This window comes from Pongo abelii, chromosome 6 (assembly GCF_028885655.2).
Source record: "Pongo abelii isolate AG06213 chromosome 6, NHGRI_mPonAbe1-v2.0_pri, whole genome shotgun sequence".
NCBI lineage: Eukaryota > Metazoa > Chordata > Mammalia > Primates > Hominidae > Pongo > Pongo abelii.
In genome coordinates, this window is record NC_071991.2 from 20,673,769 (window position 1) to 20,692,413 (window position 18,645).

Here is an 18,645-nt window from a genome sequence, read left to right on the forward strand (position 1 = left end):
CACTAACTATGGCACATAGGGAGCTTCCAGACTGGCAAATACATCAACATGATGGGAGGGTGGCACAGCTCAACTCCCCAGGGACAGAAGCTTCTCCGCCCAGGATCTTCCCAGACCTTGCCCTCTGTATCTTTTCATCTGCCTGTTCATTTGTATCCTTTGAAATATCCTAATAAGTTGGGCGCGGTGGCTCAAGCCTGTAATCCCAGCACTTTGGAAGGCTGAGGCAGGCAGATCACTTGAGGTCAGGAGTTCAAGACCAGCCTGACCAACATGGTGAAATCCTGTCTGTACTAAGAATACAAAAATTAGCCAGGCGTGGTGGTTCATGCCTGTATTCCCAGCTACTTGGGAGGCTGAGGCACAGGAATTGCTTGAACCCAGGAGGCAGAGGTTGTATTAAGCTGAGATTGTACCACTGCACTCTGGCATGGGCAATGGAGCAAGACTGTCTCAAAAAAAAAAAATCCTAATAAATCAGCAATAGTAAGTGAATTGTTTTCTTGGGTTCTGTGGGCTACTCTAGCAAATTATTGAACCTAAGAATGGGGTTCCTCTGATTTACAGAGGAAGAACCTCTGATTTATGGCCATGTCAGACAGAAGCTGTGGGTAACCTGGGGACCTCCTACCTGCAACTAGTGTCTGAAGTGAGGGGCAGTCTTGTGGGACTGAGCTTTTTTTTTTTTTTTTTTTTGAGACGGAGTCTTGCTCTGTCACCCAGGCTGGAGTGCAGTGGTGCGATCTCAGTTCACTGCAACCTCCGCCTCTTGGGTTCAAGCCATTCTCCTGCCTCAGCCTCCTGAGTAGCTGGGATTACAGGTGCACACCACCACGTCCGGCTAATTTTGGTAATTTTAGTAGAGACGGGGTTTCACCATGTTGGTCAGGCTGGTCTCAAACTCCTGACCTTGTGATCCACCCGCCTCAGCGGGAAAAGAGAAATAAGTATGGTGGCCAGGTGTGGTGGCTCATGCCTGTAATCCTAGCCACTATGGGAGGTCGAGGCGGCAGGATCTCTCAAGTTCAGGAGTTCAAGACCAGCCTGGGCAACATAGTGAGACCCTGTGTCTACAAAAAACATCAAAAAAATTTAGCTGAGCTTGGTGGTGTACGCCTACAGTCCCAGCTATGCAGGAAGCTGAGGTGGGAGGACTGCTTGGGCCCAGGAGATTGAGGCTGCAGTGAGCCGTGATTGTGCTACTGCACTCCAGCTTCAGCAACAGAGTGAGACCCTGTTGCCAAAAAAAAAAGAAAAAAAAAAAGGTGTCCAGTTTTCAACTGGGTAGGTAGATTATATATCTATGAATTTTAATTCAGCATAGAATAGAGGATAGAGTTACAAAAGGTGGGTCTAACAGGGTTTAGGACTGCAGGACTGGCCAGGCATGGTGGCTCATGCCTGTAATCCTAGCACTTTGGGAAGTTGAGGCAGGAGGATCACTTGAGGTCAGGAGTTCGAGACCAGCCTGGCCAACACGGTAAAATCCCATCTCTACTAAAAATGCAAAAATTAGCCAGGCGTGGTGGTGCATGCCTGTAATCCCAGCTGTTCGGGAGGCTGAGGCAGGAGAATCGCTTGAACCTGGGAGGCAGAAGTGACAGTGAGCCAAGATTACACCACTGCACCCCAGCCTGGGTGACAGCGAGATTCTGTCTCAAAATAAATAAATAAATAAAAATAAAAAATAACTAAAAGAGTATAATTGGATTGGTTTTAGCACAAAGGATACATGTTCGTGGGGATGGAGACCCCATTCTCCATGATGTGATTATTACGCATTGCATGCTTGTATGAAAACATCCCATGTACCCCATATATACACCTAATATGTACCCACAATAATTAGAATAAAAATTTTAAAAAACTCATGCTGCAAGTCTTTACAAAAGATTATTTTATTAATTCAATTTTTGCATAAAAGACTGTTAAAAGAACTTGCTAAATTGAAAACAATTTTGAGTATTTATGATCGTTCCAACTTGAAAACACCTGAACCTTAAAGAACAGATTGTGTAAAGCAGCGAGGACCACAAGAGTGAAAGAAGATGGAGACCCGCCGTCTGGTCGTGATATGAGAGGCCCGGACAGTGACCTCCTGAACAAAAAGAAATGATCCTCTTTAGTCCAAAGTGTGTTTGCGAGACTAATGACTCCATGCCCTCACATGGCCACTCCTCTTACAGCAGAGAGCTTCACTCCACTCCAGCCCCGGTAGTGCGGTCTGTGGTAATTTACATGGGAATGGGATGAGATCTAGTACAGTTTTAGATCCGATGCAATTTTGGGAAGGGTTGGTAATAAACCAAAACTCAATCTATGCAGTGTTTAAAAAATAATTGAGAGTTGTGACAACTTCGATTCTTTTCAGGAGGTGCTATCTTAAGATAGAAGAAAGGGATCAAGCTCTTATCTTAGAAGGTGCAGACACAGTTAGCTCAGGGTAGTGCAATTCAATGCTAAGTGGCTGCTCCATGAAATCCAAGGGCCCGGTAAGGGGAAGAGGCCCAGGGATTTCTTCCTTGTCTGACACTTTCGGGACTAGCATTCTGGCAGGTCTTACAAGTTATAATACAAAACTATCAGTTAAATTCTAATCACGATTGTGTAGTTCCTCCCCAAAATAATTTTCCTCTTAGAAGTAAAATCAGGAAAGGGGCTGAGTTCTGAAAAGAAACATCGGGGCTGTGGCCCAGGCCCTCCGAGTGTGAACGCTGTCCCCCATGTCTCCATGTTTACTGCCTTATCGTCTCCTTTGTATGAAAGTATAATTTACGTAATTCGTCCTTGGAGAATCACAGTGGTGTTCAAGAACCTTTTGAGGCCATCCAAGTTTTTGCCCTTCAGTACCTTGAAATCAGATAACCTCAACATCCAGAAATAGCCTTTGATTTGTTCTTTCTCTGATGTCTTGTGTCCTTGGGATCAAAGCCTCTTTCATTGGCACCAAATAATGCCCAGTGAGGAGTTCTGGCCATATAATCCTTTGCGCTGAACGTTTTTGATCCACTACTATCTTCATATTCCTGGATGAGCTCCTGGAAGCGGTTATAATCGATCCACGTCCACCATTCACCACCAATTTTAAACTGGAAAGAAAAAAATGTGTCAAGTCAGAAGTAAAAACATCCCTAGAAAAAAAAAATGAATGTTTTTAAAAATCATGAACAAGTCTGATCTTTTCTCCCTATCACATCAAAAAAACAAACATAAAAAAACCTCTTCCATGTTCCAGACATGACTTCCTATCAAAGCAAGATGCGCTACAATCACAGGAGAGCTTCCTTTCCCTTGGGCTTGCAGTTTTGCTGGGCCCGGAAGACAAGTCAAGTTTATCTCAAGCAGTCCCGCTGACACAGGGTTCAATGTTTCGGTGTTACCATGTGGCTGATTTAAACTCATTCTAATTCCTGCTGGTGCCGCTTTTGATCGGTTACAAATTTTCAAGGCTGTGTTAACAGCACCTCGTGGAATCCTTTCTAGACTCAACTTGGCTTGAGTTATCAGTGAAGGTTTCATCAGTAACTTCTAATTCAAACATGCTAACTAAATGACTCAAACTAGCTTTTCCGGCCCAACGTGGATACAATATCTCATTAGCGGAAAGCCTGAAGAATTTCAATTCAGTAAGAGGGGATAATCCAATTTGTACTCTCTTAAGAAAATTGCTTCTCAAAAGTCACGGTGGAATAATGACCTGGAATGAAGAAAACAGAAAGAAAGTTGAAGAGGCTCGGAAGGAAATACTAATTGAACGGTGAAGGCTTTTAATTCAAAGCATTTGTTTGGCATTCATTTGTGTAAATGTATTAACTAATACACTGATACCTGACTCATAAACAGACAAGTACTTGTCATGCCACTGTCTTTTTTTGAGACGGAGTCTCGCTCTGTCGCCCAGGCTGGAGTGCAGTGGCATGATCACGGCTCACTGCAAGCTTTGCCTCCTGGGTTCATGCCATTCTCCTGCCTCAGCCTCCCGAGTAGCTGGAACTACAGGCACCCACCAGCACGCCCGGCTAATTTTTTGCATTTTTAGTAGAGACGGGGTTTCACTGTGTTAGCCAGGATGGTCTTGATCTCCTGACCTCATGATCCGCCCGCCTCGGCCTCCCAAAGTGCTGGGATTACAGGCGTGAGCCACCACACCCGGCCCATGCCACTGTCTTTTAAAAAACTTCGACTAATGGCCGGGCATGGTGGCTCATGCCTGTCATCCCAGCACTTTCAAAGGCCGAGGCAAGTGGATCACCTGAGGTCAGGAGTTCAAGACTAGCCTGGCCAACATAGTAAAACCCCATCTCTACTAAAAATACAAAAATCAGCTGGGCGTGGTGGTGTGTGCCTGTAATCCCAGCTACTCAGGAGGCTGAGGGAGGAGAATCGCTTGAACCTGGGAGGTAGAGGTTGCAGTGAGCCGAGACTGTGCCACTGCACTCTAGCTTCAGTGACAAGAGTGAAACTCCATCTCAAAAATAAAAATAAGAAAACTCCGACTAATTAATGAACTAAGGAACAATTTCCTGTTCTAGCCACAAAAAAAAAAAAAAAAAGAAAATACATAGGTTCCTGAATTTGGAATATTAAAATATGTTGAATTTAAATGACATCTGATTTTTTACCCTCTAGCTAAGAGCTTTCTAGGGGGAAAATGCTGAATACGTGGAAAAGCTTAATTACTCTATGAATTAGAAGAAGTTTTCTTGTGATAAGACCATTCTTGGAAATGGTGCCTCAAGGGCCCTGTGAACTCTACAACCCAAGATGTAAAATTTCTATCTCACCATCATTTTCTCTCCCAAGACAGACTGTCCCTGAAGTGTTGTCTACTACTGTGGAAGCAATCACTGTCATTCCCAGGCACTGAGCCTCAAAATTGCAGAGTCAAAGGTGACCTCCTTTTCCCTGGCCCCTCACACCTCCATTGATTCTCCCTGGGCAGCGCTTCTGCCGCCGGTGGCATGACTTGGTCACGCAGGCCCTTCCTCTGATTCCAGCTGTGGCTTCTCTCAACTTCCCACAGCCGGCCTGAGACTGCGCCGACAGCAGAATTCATTCCTATGATCCTGAATGTGAACTCTGAGTATCAAATCTGCATCTCTTGGTGAGCTGTGGTCCTCTCACGTGATGCCCATGCTGTTTCCTCTGTCTAACTCACATGTCCTTCATCCTTTGCTCTGGGAAGTCTTCCTAAATCCTGTTAGTTCGGTTGCAGTGAGAGAGTTCCGTGTTAGACAGTTTCTGTCAGTTTTCTGGCCACAGGACCTCACTGTCCTGAACTTCCGCAGACACTATAATGGCCCCTGCAGTTTCCTCCTCCTGCATTCCACCCCACCAAGCCTGCTGGCTCTGTGAATATATGAACTTAACAACATATGCCGTCACCCAGGACATGCGAGGGCCCAGCCTTTCTTCCTCACCTCTTTTTTTTTTTTTTTTTTTTTTTTGAGACAGAGTCTCGCTCTGTCTCCCAGGCTGGAGTGCAGTGGTGCTATCTCGGCTCACTGCAAGCTCCGCCTCCTGGGTTCTCGCCATTCTCCTGCCTCAGCCTCCCGAGTAGCTGGGACTACAGGCGCCCACCACCACACCTGGCTAATTTTTTTTGTATTTTTAGTAGAGACGGTGTTTTACCGAGTTAGCCAAGATGGTCTCGATCTCCTGACCTCGTGATCCGCCCATCTCGGCCTCCCAAAGCGCTGGGATTACAGGCGTGAGCCACTGAACCCAGCCCTTCCTCACCTCTTAACAAAGCTAGAAGACCATACAAAGAATCAAAATTCCACCCATTCTACTGACATCTTGAGACATGACGGGATTTTGCTGCTACTGGCTCCATAGAATAGAAGGGACGGCTTCACTGTGTATCCATGATAGAGGCATGACACTCACCCTTGACCGAGCCTGGGGTGACTGACATAACATTAACATGTAATTCAACATGCATGGCAGTCAAATGAGGCCAAAAATGATGATCCATCCATCAACATGGGCCAACTGGGCCAACTATGGACTTGGCCCAGTTACATACATTTAGAAAATAATTATAATACAACATAGCATGTATAGTGAGTGAGGTTATGTACAAGGCACTTGGGGAGTACAGGGACAGGTGTGATAAATCACAGAAGCTTGGCCCTGTAGAGGAGTCTTTTTGGGGATCCCAGTGTTGCTTGCTGAAAGACAGAGATGACCATACTCTCTTCTTCCCTATTTGTGTCCCTTTGGTGTTTCGATTTCTAGGTCTGAAGTCTGACCCCTCTGGTTCATAATCCTGATGCTCCTTCACCCTCAAACTCTAACATGATCATTTGCCATGGATGTTCTAAGAGAGAGTAAAGGATTAGTTTGAGCAATACAATGGACTTAATTTTTTTTTTTAACCATACCTACAGTCAGAAATATACTTTATATCTCAATCTAGTACAAGCAAATATATATACACAGGCTGGAAATACAACTTTCACAAAACTGCAGGCAATGCATTTCATAAGAGAACTGCTGGCTGCAACTCACAAAACCAACTCCTCACTTCTAATGCAGTGTGAAAACTTCTGCACTAAAAGATCTGGTTTCTTTTGACTCTAAATCTCTACTCTGGTTTAAAATGGAAGAAATTTCAGTTGCACAGGTAGGACAACTGTAAGCTAAAATCTGACAACTGACTGCTCTGATTCCCAAAGTCTAAAAAAACTAACTGGAAGACCAAGTAAACGCAGGACAAAGTAGGAGTATTAGCTCAGGCTGCCGTAACAAAATGCCATAGTGTGGGGGGCTGAAACAACAGAAATTATTTTCTCACAGTTCTGGAGGCTGGAATTCCAAGGTTCTGGCTCTGTTTCTGGTGAGGGCTCTCTTCCTGTCTTGCAGGTGGCTGCCTTCTTGCTCTGTCCCACATGGCCTTTTCTTGGTACATGTACATGGAGAGTGAGCAAGTGACTTGAGCCCTCTCATGTCTCTTCTTCTTCCTTTTTTTTTTTTTAAGAGCTAGGTTCTCACTCTGTCACCCAGGCTGGAGTGCAGTGGTGCAACTATTGCACACTGCAGCCTCAATCTTATGGGCTCAAGCCATCCTCCCACCTCAGCCTCCTGCGTAGCTGAGACTACAGGTACATGTCACTATGCCCAGCTAATTTTTAAATTTTCTGTAGAGAAAGGGTCTAGCTATTTTGCCCAGGCTGCTCTTGAACTCCTGGCCTCAAGTGATTCTCCCACCTTGATCTCCCAAAATGCTAAGATCACAGGCGTGAGCCACCGCACCCAGCCCTGATGTCTCTTCTTATAAAGACACTGATCCTATCAGATCAGGGCTTACCCTTATAACCTCATTTAATCCCAGTTGCTTCCTTTGAAACCCCATCTCCAAATATAGCCACACTGGGAGTTAGGACCTCAACCTATGAATTTGGGAGGGGGAGGGGGGCCACAAACATTCAGTCCTTAAGAGTAAGTTATTCTGAAATGACCAGAGCCACTAGACCCAAAAGACAAAACTGAACCACATTTGCCGCCTCTCAGGGCAATCTGAGACGAATCATACTGATTAATCACAGCTCAGAAAAAATCAAAGCGTTCCATGTAAAAGGCAGAAGCTGAAAGAGCAAAATTTGGTATGACTGACACACAAACAGCACTGAGAGACAGCTGCATAAACAGAGGCATGAAACCCCAAATCGTAAAATCTGAGGTTAAGTATCCTGAGACACGAGGTCACCCTGCTAAAAGAATCCCTCGAATCCAACAGTAAGGGAAGAATGGAATCTATGCAGAATTACAAATAAACTCAAAAGGTCATAAATGATCTTAAAAACACACAAGCGCAATAAGGTACAGCCTGACTTAATAAAGCCAGTCTGCTAAGGGTCTGTGGCCTTGCTGGCTAGATGAGGCAATGCAGGCTCCCACTCTCTGCAAGAATCAAACTGCTGTACAAAGGGCCTTGTTCTCCTTATGTTCTCATCTTTCACATAGGGAGAATTTCACTAAACAATAATAATGGCATAGGTTCTCTGTTAGTGTAAATGTTTAAAAAGATTCTATTAAAGATGGCAGATTAAACGCATGCATTTACTATTACTTCCTCTTGAAACCCCACTAAAATGACAGTAAGAACATTTTAAAAAGATATATAACATAAAAATAAAGCTATCAGGAGAGGAGAAAACAGTATTGGACTTTTAGAAGCTGAAAAGATGATGGGTGAGCAAACAGGTTTAGCAGACCCAAGAGAGCTGAATCCTAAGCTAGCAAATAGAGAAATCCAAGATTCAGCTCAAATTATGCTTTAGAATTCCTCAAAGGCTCAGAAACTGGCTGCACCAGTTCTCCCCCACAGGAAGCATGGATTGAGGAGGTACCAAACCCACTCTCCACCAAAAACACAAAGGCAGGTTTATATTCTGTTTAAGACATGATTAGAATCTCAAGTTCCTGACCCCCCTGCACATATTCACAGCTGAGCACCTGCCCACTCCATGCCCTGACAGATGCTTGGAGGTTTCTTCTCAGAAGACAATTCAGAAAGGATCTATGGTCTGTGGGACAGCAGGTATAGCTGAGAGCAGGGCTGCCATAATAAAACTATTCCCTTTCCTGTTTCTGGACCACCAGGGACCACTGCAAGCTGCAGAAAATGAGAAGACAAGACCCTACTGACCAGCCCAAGAAGACAGATGACAAGATACTGAGGTTGGGATTCCCTAAGGAAATGATCCGGCAGATCACTCCAAGATAGAGTCAAGCCCGTACCATTAGGGTGCTCTTTATTTTTTATTATTATTTTTAATTATTTATTTTTGAGACGGAGTCATGCTCTGTCGCCCAGGCTGGAGTGCAGTGACACAATCTCGGCTTCACTGCAACCTCCGCCTCTCGGGTTAAAGCGATTCTCCTGCCTCAGCCTCCTGAGTAGCTGGGATTACAGGCGTGCACCACCATGCCTGGCTAATTTTTGTATTTTTTGAAGAGATGGGGTTGCACCATGTTGGCCAAGCTGGTCTTTAGTCTCCCACTCTCAAACACAAGCATATAACCTATGACCATCAGCCACCTCAGAAAAACTTCTAACATGATAGAGGGATAAAAATAAACAAAAAGAGGCTGGGAGCAGTGGCTGGGTGAGGACACTCTGTCACCCAGGCTGGAGTGCGATGGCGTGATCTCAGCTCACTGCAACCTCTACAACCCCAGTACAAGAGATTCTCCTGTCTCAGCCTCCAGGGTAGCTGGGACTACAGGCATGTGCCACCACGCCTGGCTAATTTTTTGTATTTTTAGTAGAGATGGGGTTTCACCATGTTAGCCAGGCTGGTCTTGAACTCCTGACATCAGGTGATTTGCCCGCCTTGGCCTCCCAAAGTGCTGGGATAAGAGGCGTGAGCCACTGCACCTGGCAGAAAAGATTTTTTTTTTTTTTTAAATATTAAAGAACTAGTCCATAAGACCCAATTTAAAACTTTTCTTTTTAGTAGTTCTAGACAGAAAGGAGAAAAAAAAATAGAAGAGAGGATATATTCATTGAAATAATTCTGGAAATGTTAAGAAGTGAAGGACACGAGTTTCCACATTAAAGGTGTCTACAATGGATAAAACCAGACACACTGTCTGAGGCACATTACAGTGAAATTTCAAAACAATGGAGACAAAGAGAAAATCTAATGAGAAAAACATGGTCATACACAGAGGATTAAGAATCTGAATACCTTTTGAGTTCTCAATTACTGCAAGGAAAGCTGAAAGACAGTAGGTCCAACCTCAAAGGGGGAATAGTTTCCAGCCAAGAATTCTATATCCAAATCAAATGCGTAGGGAGAATGAAAACACGTTTAGACAGTAAAGGTCTCAAAAAGTTGTACTTTTTACATACTAGTTTCTTAGGAATCTCCTAGAAGTTGCGTTTCCTGTGAAAGAAGGAGTAACTTTAGGAAACACGGGATCCTAGAGACATTTCACTCAAGACAGAGCTGGTGATCCCAGGATAACAGCTGTGAACTAGGTGGTAGAGAGTGAACTGTCCAAGGTAGGTGGGTAAGTAAGTGTCCTGCGGAGACTTCTTCAAAAAGATGAACCTGATAGCAAATCCAACGCATCTGAAAGTCTGAGAGGCAATATATTTGAGATGGCAGAGAGTTTGAGAGTTGTTAGCAAAAGAACACAGAAATCTAGATGAAGAAAATAATAAAAGTTAACCAAAGGTGGCACTGGAAACAAATAGCAATTGCAGGAGATGGCATGGCTTGGCTGTGAACAGTGTTCACATGGTTATAATAATGCAAAAAAACCATCATCTAAATAAAAATCTGGTATGTGTATGTTAGGAGGGTGGGGGAATGGGAAAGGATGTTCCAGGAGAAGGTAGAAGCAAGCTCGAGCCTCATCTTCCATGGTACACAGTAAAGAGATAATAAGCGGCCAGGCATGGTGGCTCACACCTGTAATCCCAGCAGTTTGGGAGGCCGAGGTGGGTGGATCATTTGAGGTCAGGAGTTCAAGACCAGCCTGGCCAACAAGGTGAAACCCCATCTCTACTAAAAATACAAAAACTGGCACCCTCCTGCAGTCCCAGCTACTCGGGAGGCTGAAGCAGGAGAACTGGTTGAACCCGGGAGGTGGAGGTTGCAGTGAGCCAAGATCGCGCCACTGCACTCCAACCTGGGGGGACAGAGCAAGACTCCGCCTCAAAAAAGAAAAAAAAAAGAAAAGAAAAGAAAAGAGATAATAAGCAAAATGGCAGGTTGGGGGTGCAGGGGCGAGCAGCAATATAAGTATGCTATTTAGAGATACGGAGATAAATACCAAATGAATCACCTAGAAAATCTGAAAGTGGTTGTTGCTTGAGAGGGGGAAATGGAGGTGTGTTTGTGTTTGAGGAGGGTACAAGGAACTGCTGTTTTTCGTTTTTGTTTTGTTTTTTAATAAACTTGGACTTTTTAACTGTCCACGTAGAATTTTGACAAAACTAAAAATAAGGTTTAAAATAGTGGTGACTGTATTCATCCAAGAAAGGAAAAAGCACATCAACAACCTCAGCCAAAAAATGTAGGGCAGAGGAAAGGAGAGGACTGGCAGGCAAACAGTAGTGACAAATCCTTGTGAAGTGTCCTACTGGGTACTAGGTGCTATGTTTGGTTCTCTATCTTGTGTAATCCACATAATAAACATGTTGTAGTCACATTCCTATCTTTAGAATGAGAGCAAAAGTCCAAAAAAAGCTAAGTGATAGATGTGCTTAGGCCATATCCTCAGGAAGTAGAAGGGCCAAGATTCAAATTGGAGGGTGTTAAAGAGACCGTGGCCATTACACGATCCCATGCTACTGGTAGCTTTCAAACTGGAAAATGACAGAACTAATAGTCATGTCTGTCAAATATTTCTCAAGGAAACTGCAAAGAGAGGCTTTTTGTTTTGTTTTGTTTTAGAGACAGGGTCTTCCTCTGTCGCCCAGACTGGAATGCAGTGGTGCAATCATAGTTCACTGCAGCCTCAACTTCTTCGGCTCAAGGATCCTCCCTCCTCAGTCTCTGGAAGAGCTGGGACTACAGTGCATGCCACCATATCCAGCTAATGTTTTAATGTTTTGTAGAGAGACAGTCTTGCTATGCAGCCCAGGATGGTCTTGAATTCCAGGGCTCAAGCAATTCTCCCATTTCAGCCTCTTAAAATGCTGGGAATACAGGTGTGAGCCACCTCACCTGGCCAGAGCATTGTTTTTTTGTTTGTTTTATTTTGTTTTACCCCTGGACTTATTTGTGTGCAATATCCCTAAGTTAACTCCCTTTAACTTATCTAAAACTTACAGAAAACAGTGTATATTACAATTTTTTTTTTTTTGAGATGGAGTCTCACTCTGTTGCCCAGGCTAGAGTGCAGTGGCACAATCTTGGCTCACTGAAACCTCTGCCTCCCAGGTTCAAGAGATTCTCCTGTCTCAGCCTCCCGAGTAGCTGGGATTACAGGCATGCCCCATCACACCCAGCTAATTTTTGCATTTTTAGTAGAGATGGGGTTTCGCCACGTTGGCCTGGCTGGTCTCGAACTCCTGACCTCAGGTGATCCGCCCACCTCAGCCTCCCAAAGTGCTAGGATTACAGGCGTGAGCCACTGCACCCGGCCTATATTCCAAATTCTTAAGGTACTTCAACTTCTCTTGACATTCAGTCTAAACAATAAGTGCACTGAAAAGCCTACTGTCTGTTAATTATTTCTCTACTCAAGTACAGCACAAGAGGCCTTAGGCAAACGAGGGGAGCCGAAAGCTTTTTATGCACACCTCTAAAGTCAGTGTGCTCTGCCTTTGATTTGTTTGATTTTATTTACAAGCTTCCATCCCTTCTCAGAAAATAATAACCAAAAAAATAAAACTGCCACAGTGAAGGATATTCTCCTCCCACTACATGAACTAGTTCCTAACAGTTACAGGCAAGAGGTTGCAGATGAAGAACTGACTTCCCATCGGTTTCCCTTGTAACTTCTCCATAGACTCATCTATACGGGAGATCCAGTCACCTCAAACTCAAAATGTCACAAAGAAAAAATCTGTATCATTCGACTGGCCCCCAGCCACTGTCTCAAACCAGGTTCTGCTGAAAGTTGTTCTAGCTTTTGTTATAAATACTGCAGAGTCACTGAAAAAGTTCTAATCATACAAAGGTCTCATAGTTCTACACATTCAAGAGTTGAAATAAGAAGGAAATCTTATATATGAGCTGAAAAAAGAGTACCCCACAAGCTATTTATTAGCATCAACATTGGAGGTGGTTTGTATGACTATTCCTCCACGTAACACTATACCATTCTTTATTTAAAAAGCAAATGGTCAGAATCCTTAGGAAAAAGCCTTTATTAAGAAACTGCTTGATACGGTTTGGCTGTGTCTCCACCCAAATCCCATCTTGAATTGCAGTTCCCACAATTCCCATGTGTTGTGGGAGGGGCTAGGTGGGAGGTCATTGAATCATGGGGGTGGGCCTTTCCTGTGCTATTCTGGAGATAGTGAATAAATCTCACAAGATCTGATGGTTTTATGAAGGGGAGTTTCCCTGCACAAGTTCTCTTCTCTTGTCTGCCTCCATGTGAGACGTGCCTTTCACCTTCTGCCATGATTGTGATGCCACCCCAGCCACGTGAACTGTGAGTCCATTAAACCTTTTTTTCTTATAAATTACCCAATCTCGGGTATGTCTTTATCAGCAGCGTGAGAAAAGACTAATACACTGCTATAGGCAAGGCACAATTCTAGATGCTTTTTATACTTCACTTCATTTAGCCGTCACAATCACCCCAGAAAACAGAGCTACTCCCATATTGCAGTTCAGAATGAGAAATGGTGAAACGAGGATTGGAAAACACATTCACCAGTGCAAAGTTCAGGGGCCCCCAAGACCACCTCCAGATTTAACAGTTCACTAGAAGGACCCACAGAACTCTCTGACAGCTGTTATATTCATGTATGTTTTATTATAGCATAAGGACACACATTAACACTAACGGAGGGAACAGGCACATGGGACCGAGTCTAGGAGAATTCCATGCTTGGAGCTTCCAGTTGTCCTATCGCAGAGGGGTTATAGACAGAGCTGACTTCTCCCAGCATGGATGTATGATGATATGCACAGAGTGCTGCCAACCTTGGAAATGCACCTGAGTCTTGGTGCCCAAAGATTTTACTGTGGCTCAGTCACCTAGACACGGTTGACTGCTACATGTCTGACCTTAATTTCCAGCCCCTCCAGAGGTTGAGCCAATAACTGCATGGCCCAAAGCCCCAACCATATGAAATCATTTGGTTGGCAGAGAATATCTGGTGTGGGGGCTGGGCTTGGTGGCTAACTCCTGTAATCCCAGCACTTTCGGCAGCTGAGGTGGGAGGATCACCTGAGGTCAGGAGTTTGAGACCAGCCTGGCCAACATGGTGAAACCCCATCTCTACTAAAAATACAAAAATTAGCCGGGTGTGGTGGTGCATGCCTGTAATCCCAGCTATGTAGGAGGCTGAGGCAGGAGAATCACTTGAACCTGGGAGGCGGAGGTTGCTGTGAGCAGAGATCGTGCCACTGCATTCCAGCATGGGCAACAGAGTGAGACGTCCATCTCAAAAAAAATAATAATAATAATAGAATATCTGGTGTGGCCTAAGGCCTACAAATAAACGAAGGTACTCTTATCAGGCAGGACATTCCAAGGGCTTAGAGGTCACCCCCTGGAAGCTGAGGGCAAAGGTCAGCCCTTTGTTTGGGTAAAATTCATCTATCTGCACAATCAGCATTTCAAAGGCCATATATAATAGACAAAACAGAATAAAACAAAAATAAAAAAGAACACTAATGCAAAACGAATCATTCATATTATTTTCATTTCTACACTGAAGGGCTTTTATGTGATCTTAGTGTCAATTATTATTTTCTAAATGGGTCTTCCAAACATGCAATCATACTTACAAGCCACACAGCAGGGGAAGTACTGATGAAGGAAGAGAGGCTACCGGACCTTCTCACAACTCAAAATTAATGTTAACTGTGTGGGAGTAGAGGAAGTCCAGGGGTCGTCTGAGGGAGAAGTGATTTTGGAATACTGAGGGGTGATTTTTAGACTACAAAAAAAGAGTGTTACTGAAACCACCCAGTGGGTTCACCTTGCCCACTGCCTAGACCGAGCCAATTAATCAAGACAGGGGAACTGCAATGGAGAAAGAGTAATTCACACACAGCCAGCTGTGCGGGAGACCGGAGTTTTATGATTATTCAAATCGGTGTCCCTGAGCATTCAGGGAGCAGAGTTTTTAAGGACAACTTGGTGGGTGGGGGGAAGCCAGTGAGCCAGGAGTGCTGATTGGTCAGAGATGACATCATTGGGAACTGAAGATGTCCTCTTGAGCTGAGTCAGTTCCTAGGTGGGGGCCACAAGATCAGATGAGCCAGTTTATCGAGCTGGGTGGTGCCAGCTGATCCATCAAGTGCAAGTCTGCAAAATTTCTCAAGCACTGATCTTAGGGGCAGTTTAGGGAGGGTCAGAATCTTGTAGCCTCCAGCTGCATGACTCCTAAACACTAATTTCTAATCGTGTGGCTAATTTCTTAGTCCTACAAAGGCCATCGGGTCCCTAGCAAGAAGGAGGTTTGTTTTAGGAAAGGGCTATTATCATCTTTGTTTTAAATTATAAACTATAAACTAAATTCCTCCCAAAGTTAGTTCAGTCTACACCCAAGAATGAAGAAGGGCAGCTTGGAGGTTAGAAGCAAGATGGAGTTGGTTAGGTGAGCTCTCTTTCATTGTCTCAGTCATAATTTTGCAATGGTGATTTCATTACAGTGGTATCTTTTGAACTTCCCAGATTCACCAAAATTTGTTCTTGCTGGTTGTAGCTATAACTGTATAGTTTCTTCTTTGGGTAAGAAGAGGCAGAAATCACAAGGGCAGACTTGTGATTGCCTGCAATAGTGGAATGCTGAGAGCTGTTGCCACCTTCTTCTGAGTTTACTGGTAATAAGTAGGATCATATGGTAACAGTCGCCCGTGGAACCGTTTTCACAGACAAAACTATAACCATAAGATTACATTCTTGACATATCCAAGTGCAATTCTAAAAGTTTATCTGGAAATTCATTTTCTGAAGTTTCAATCTTAATCTCCCATTTTGTTGGAGTGGAGCTAAATCCTCTGAGCAGTGTTACCAAAATGCCAATTTCTTCTGATATTTCTCTAAAAGCAACTGCTGCTGGGAGCAATCAGGCCTCTGATGAGGGTGAGTTCCACATGTACCACAGTCACTAGGTTTTGCTAAGAGAACACTGTGCAAAACCTAAATGGAGCTACACAAGTCTCTTCTTATTCCAAGATGGGAGGGTGTGAGGGAGGTGATAGCTCTTCTTCCCCTCCCTTTACAGACTACAAGTTTTATTATCTCCAAGAAGGAGGTCCCTGTGATCAGTGCCTAATTATCTACAGGGTCTTAATTATGGCCAGACTCTCAGAGCTAATGATCATGGAGATCAAGGAGACTGCTGTTGGCTGTGCTGGGACAGGGACTCTGTCTCCTGTTTCCAAAGGACATTTCACCTTCCCTACCTTGTCTGTACAATGTACTTGTTCAAAGTAGGCTTTGTATTTGGAAACACTTGGGATTGAATTCTAGTTGTGTCCTATTTGCCCTTGGACAAGACTTGTACTTTTTTTTTTTTTTTGAGACAGAGTCTTGCTCTGTCATCCAGGCTGGAGTACAGTGGTGCAATCTCGGCTCACTGCAACCTCTGCCTCCTGGGTTCAAGTTATTTTCCTGCCTCAGCCTCCCAAGTAGCTAGGATTACAGGCAAGTGCCACCATGCCCACCTAATTTTTATATTTTCAGTAAAGATGGGGTTTTGCCATGTTGGCCAGGCTGGTCTTGAACCCCTGACCTCAGGTGATCCACCCGCCTCAGTCTCCCAAAGTGCTGCGATTACAGGCGTGAGCCACTGCATCCAGCTAGACTTGTACTCTTTTAAGCCTCAGTTTCCTCCTTTGGAATATGAGAAAAAATAGTATCTATGATCCAATAGACTTTTGTAAGGATTAAATGAGTTATGGCATGTGTAGTGCTTACCACGGTAACCTTAATAAATGTTACTGGTGCTGAATTTATCAGCAGACTCCAAAACTAAGGAATGACGCCAGACATTTTCTTCGTGGTGATGAAAGACATTAGAAGATAATGAAATAATTATGTTGGAAGGCAATAGAGGACTATCTTCAAAGTGCTAATAGGAAATACCTCGATTTAGAGTTTCTACTCTGATGATCTATTATTCAAGAAAGTGAAATAAAGATGTTTTGGGGAGAAAAAAGAAGGCTAAGTTTACCACTGAGTTCAGTAAGAAGGAAACTGTGCCAGCAGGAACAGCTGGGAGTGCCAAAAACAAAGGTGAATTGAGAAAGTGGTATGTATGAGGACACATCTAAACAAGTATCGGCCGGGCATGGTGGCTCATGCCTGTAATCCCAGAATGTTGGGAGGCCAAGGCAGGCAGATCACTTGAGGTCAGGAGTTCAAGACCAGCCTGACCAACATGGTGAAACCCCATCTCTACTAAAAATACAAAATTAGCCAGGTGTGGTGGTGTACACCTGTAATCTTGGCTACTCGGGAGGCTGAGGCAGGAGAATCACTTGAACCCGGGAGGCAGAGGTTGCAGTGAGCCGAGATCATGCCATTGCACTCCAGCCCGGGCAACCAGAGCGAAACTCTGTCTCAAAAATAAATAAATAAACAAACAAGTATCAACTTGTTTAAAAGGAAACTTGTAGGAAAAAGCACAGGAAGTCCTTGTGTTGTGCTGAAGGAGAATAGCAAAGTTAATTTACTCCAGAATTCAACTAAGTACGAACTTAAAAAATATCCAGGTAGAGGATTCTGGGAAGATGCTGGAGTAGAAAGCACTAGGAATACTTTACCCCACCCAGACAAAAATTACGCTGGCAGAATTTGTCTGATGTAACTATTTTGGAACTCTGGAGTCTATTGAAGGCTTGTAACATTCAGGGGAAGGCTTGACAGTAAATTGCAGTTATTTTCAGTCAATCTCCGCTCTTAGCTCCAAAGCCGCTACCAGTCCCGGACGACTCAGCCTCATAGCAGGCAGCTGTGTACATGTTATGGGAGCAGCTTGCATGCAGCTTCTAAGAGCCAGGATAGGCAATAAGAACACTGTCTTCAAAATATTAAGGATCTGTGTTCTTGTCATGGAAGGGTGGAATAGAGGCAGCCAGTCAGGGTGCCAAGCCCCTCCTCGTCTAGCTTAAGTGACTCCCTGGGAACTTCAAGGGCCAGTGCTTCCCCCATCCCTACTCTTTCACTTTTCTCTTTCCCACCTTTGGGAGATGTATATTAAAGACTAAGACATTAAAAAATAAACATATTTATAGGGAAATTATAGTTACCGTGGATGCCCAGGGAAAGGTACAGTCTTCAAAGAGAACTGAAAAGACTTTAAGTTCATACCTCGGGCTGATCCTTGGCACAGAGACAGCCTTCAAAAATCAAACAAAACAAAACAAAACAAAACAAAACTCCAGAAAACACTGAGAGGCAAAGAATCTGATTCCCACGGTGGCCACATGATAAGATACAAATGTCCAGTTTTCAACGATAAAATCACAAGGCACACAAAGAAACAGTGAAGTATGGCCCATCCAAAAGAAAACTACAAATCCAACAGAAACTGATCCTGAGAAAGGGTAGATGGCAGATCCACTAGAAACAGACTTTAAAACAGTGATCTTAAAGATGCTCGAAAAACTACAGGAATATGTGGGAAAAGTCAAGAAAAGGATATATGAACAAAATAGAAATATTGATAGGCATAGAAAACCTAAAAAGAAACCAAAAAGAAATTCTGGAACTAAAAAGTATAATAACTGAAATGAAAAATTCATTAGAAGAATTCAAAGGCATATTTCTACAGGCAGAAGGATTAGTGAACTTGAAAACAGGACAATGGAAATGATCACATCTGAATAACAGAAAAAAAAAAAAAAGAAGAAAAGTGAACAGAGATTAAGGGACCATGAACACCATCAAGTGAACTGACATTTGCACGTGGCAATCTCAGAAGGAGAGAGACAGAAGATGTCAGAGAGAATGCTTGAAGAAATAATGGTCAAAATTTTCCCTAAATTT

The 18,645-nt window shown here is 43.7% G+C and overlaps 1 protein-coding gene across 4 annotated transcripts in view; it reads right to left on the reverse strand.

The window, feature by feature from the left end:
- Window positions 1–1,880: 1,880 nt before the first annotated feature.
- The window catches only part of TYW1 (tRNA-yW synthesizing protein 1 homolog (S. cerevisiae)), a 268,838-nt gene continuing 252,073 nt past the window's right edge, over window positions 1,881–18,645 (reverse strand). For 2 of the 4 annotated variants that reach the window (XM_054558834.2, XM_054558833.2), the window contains one exon: window positions 1,881–3,089. In XM_054558834.2, the coding sequence (XP_054414809.1) occupies window positions 2,868–3,089 (222 nt within the window). In that variant the 3' untranslated portion in view covers window positions 1,881–2,867. 4 annotated transcript variants of the gene reach the window in all.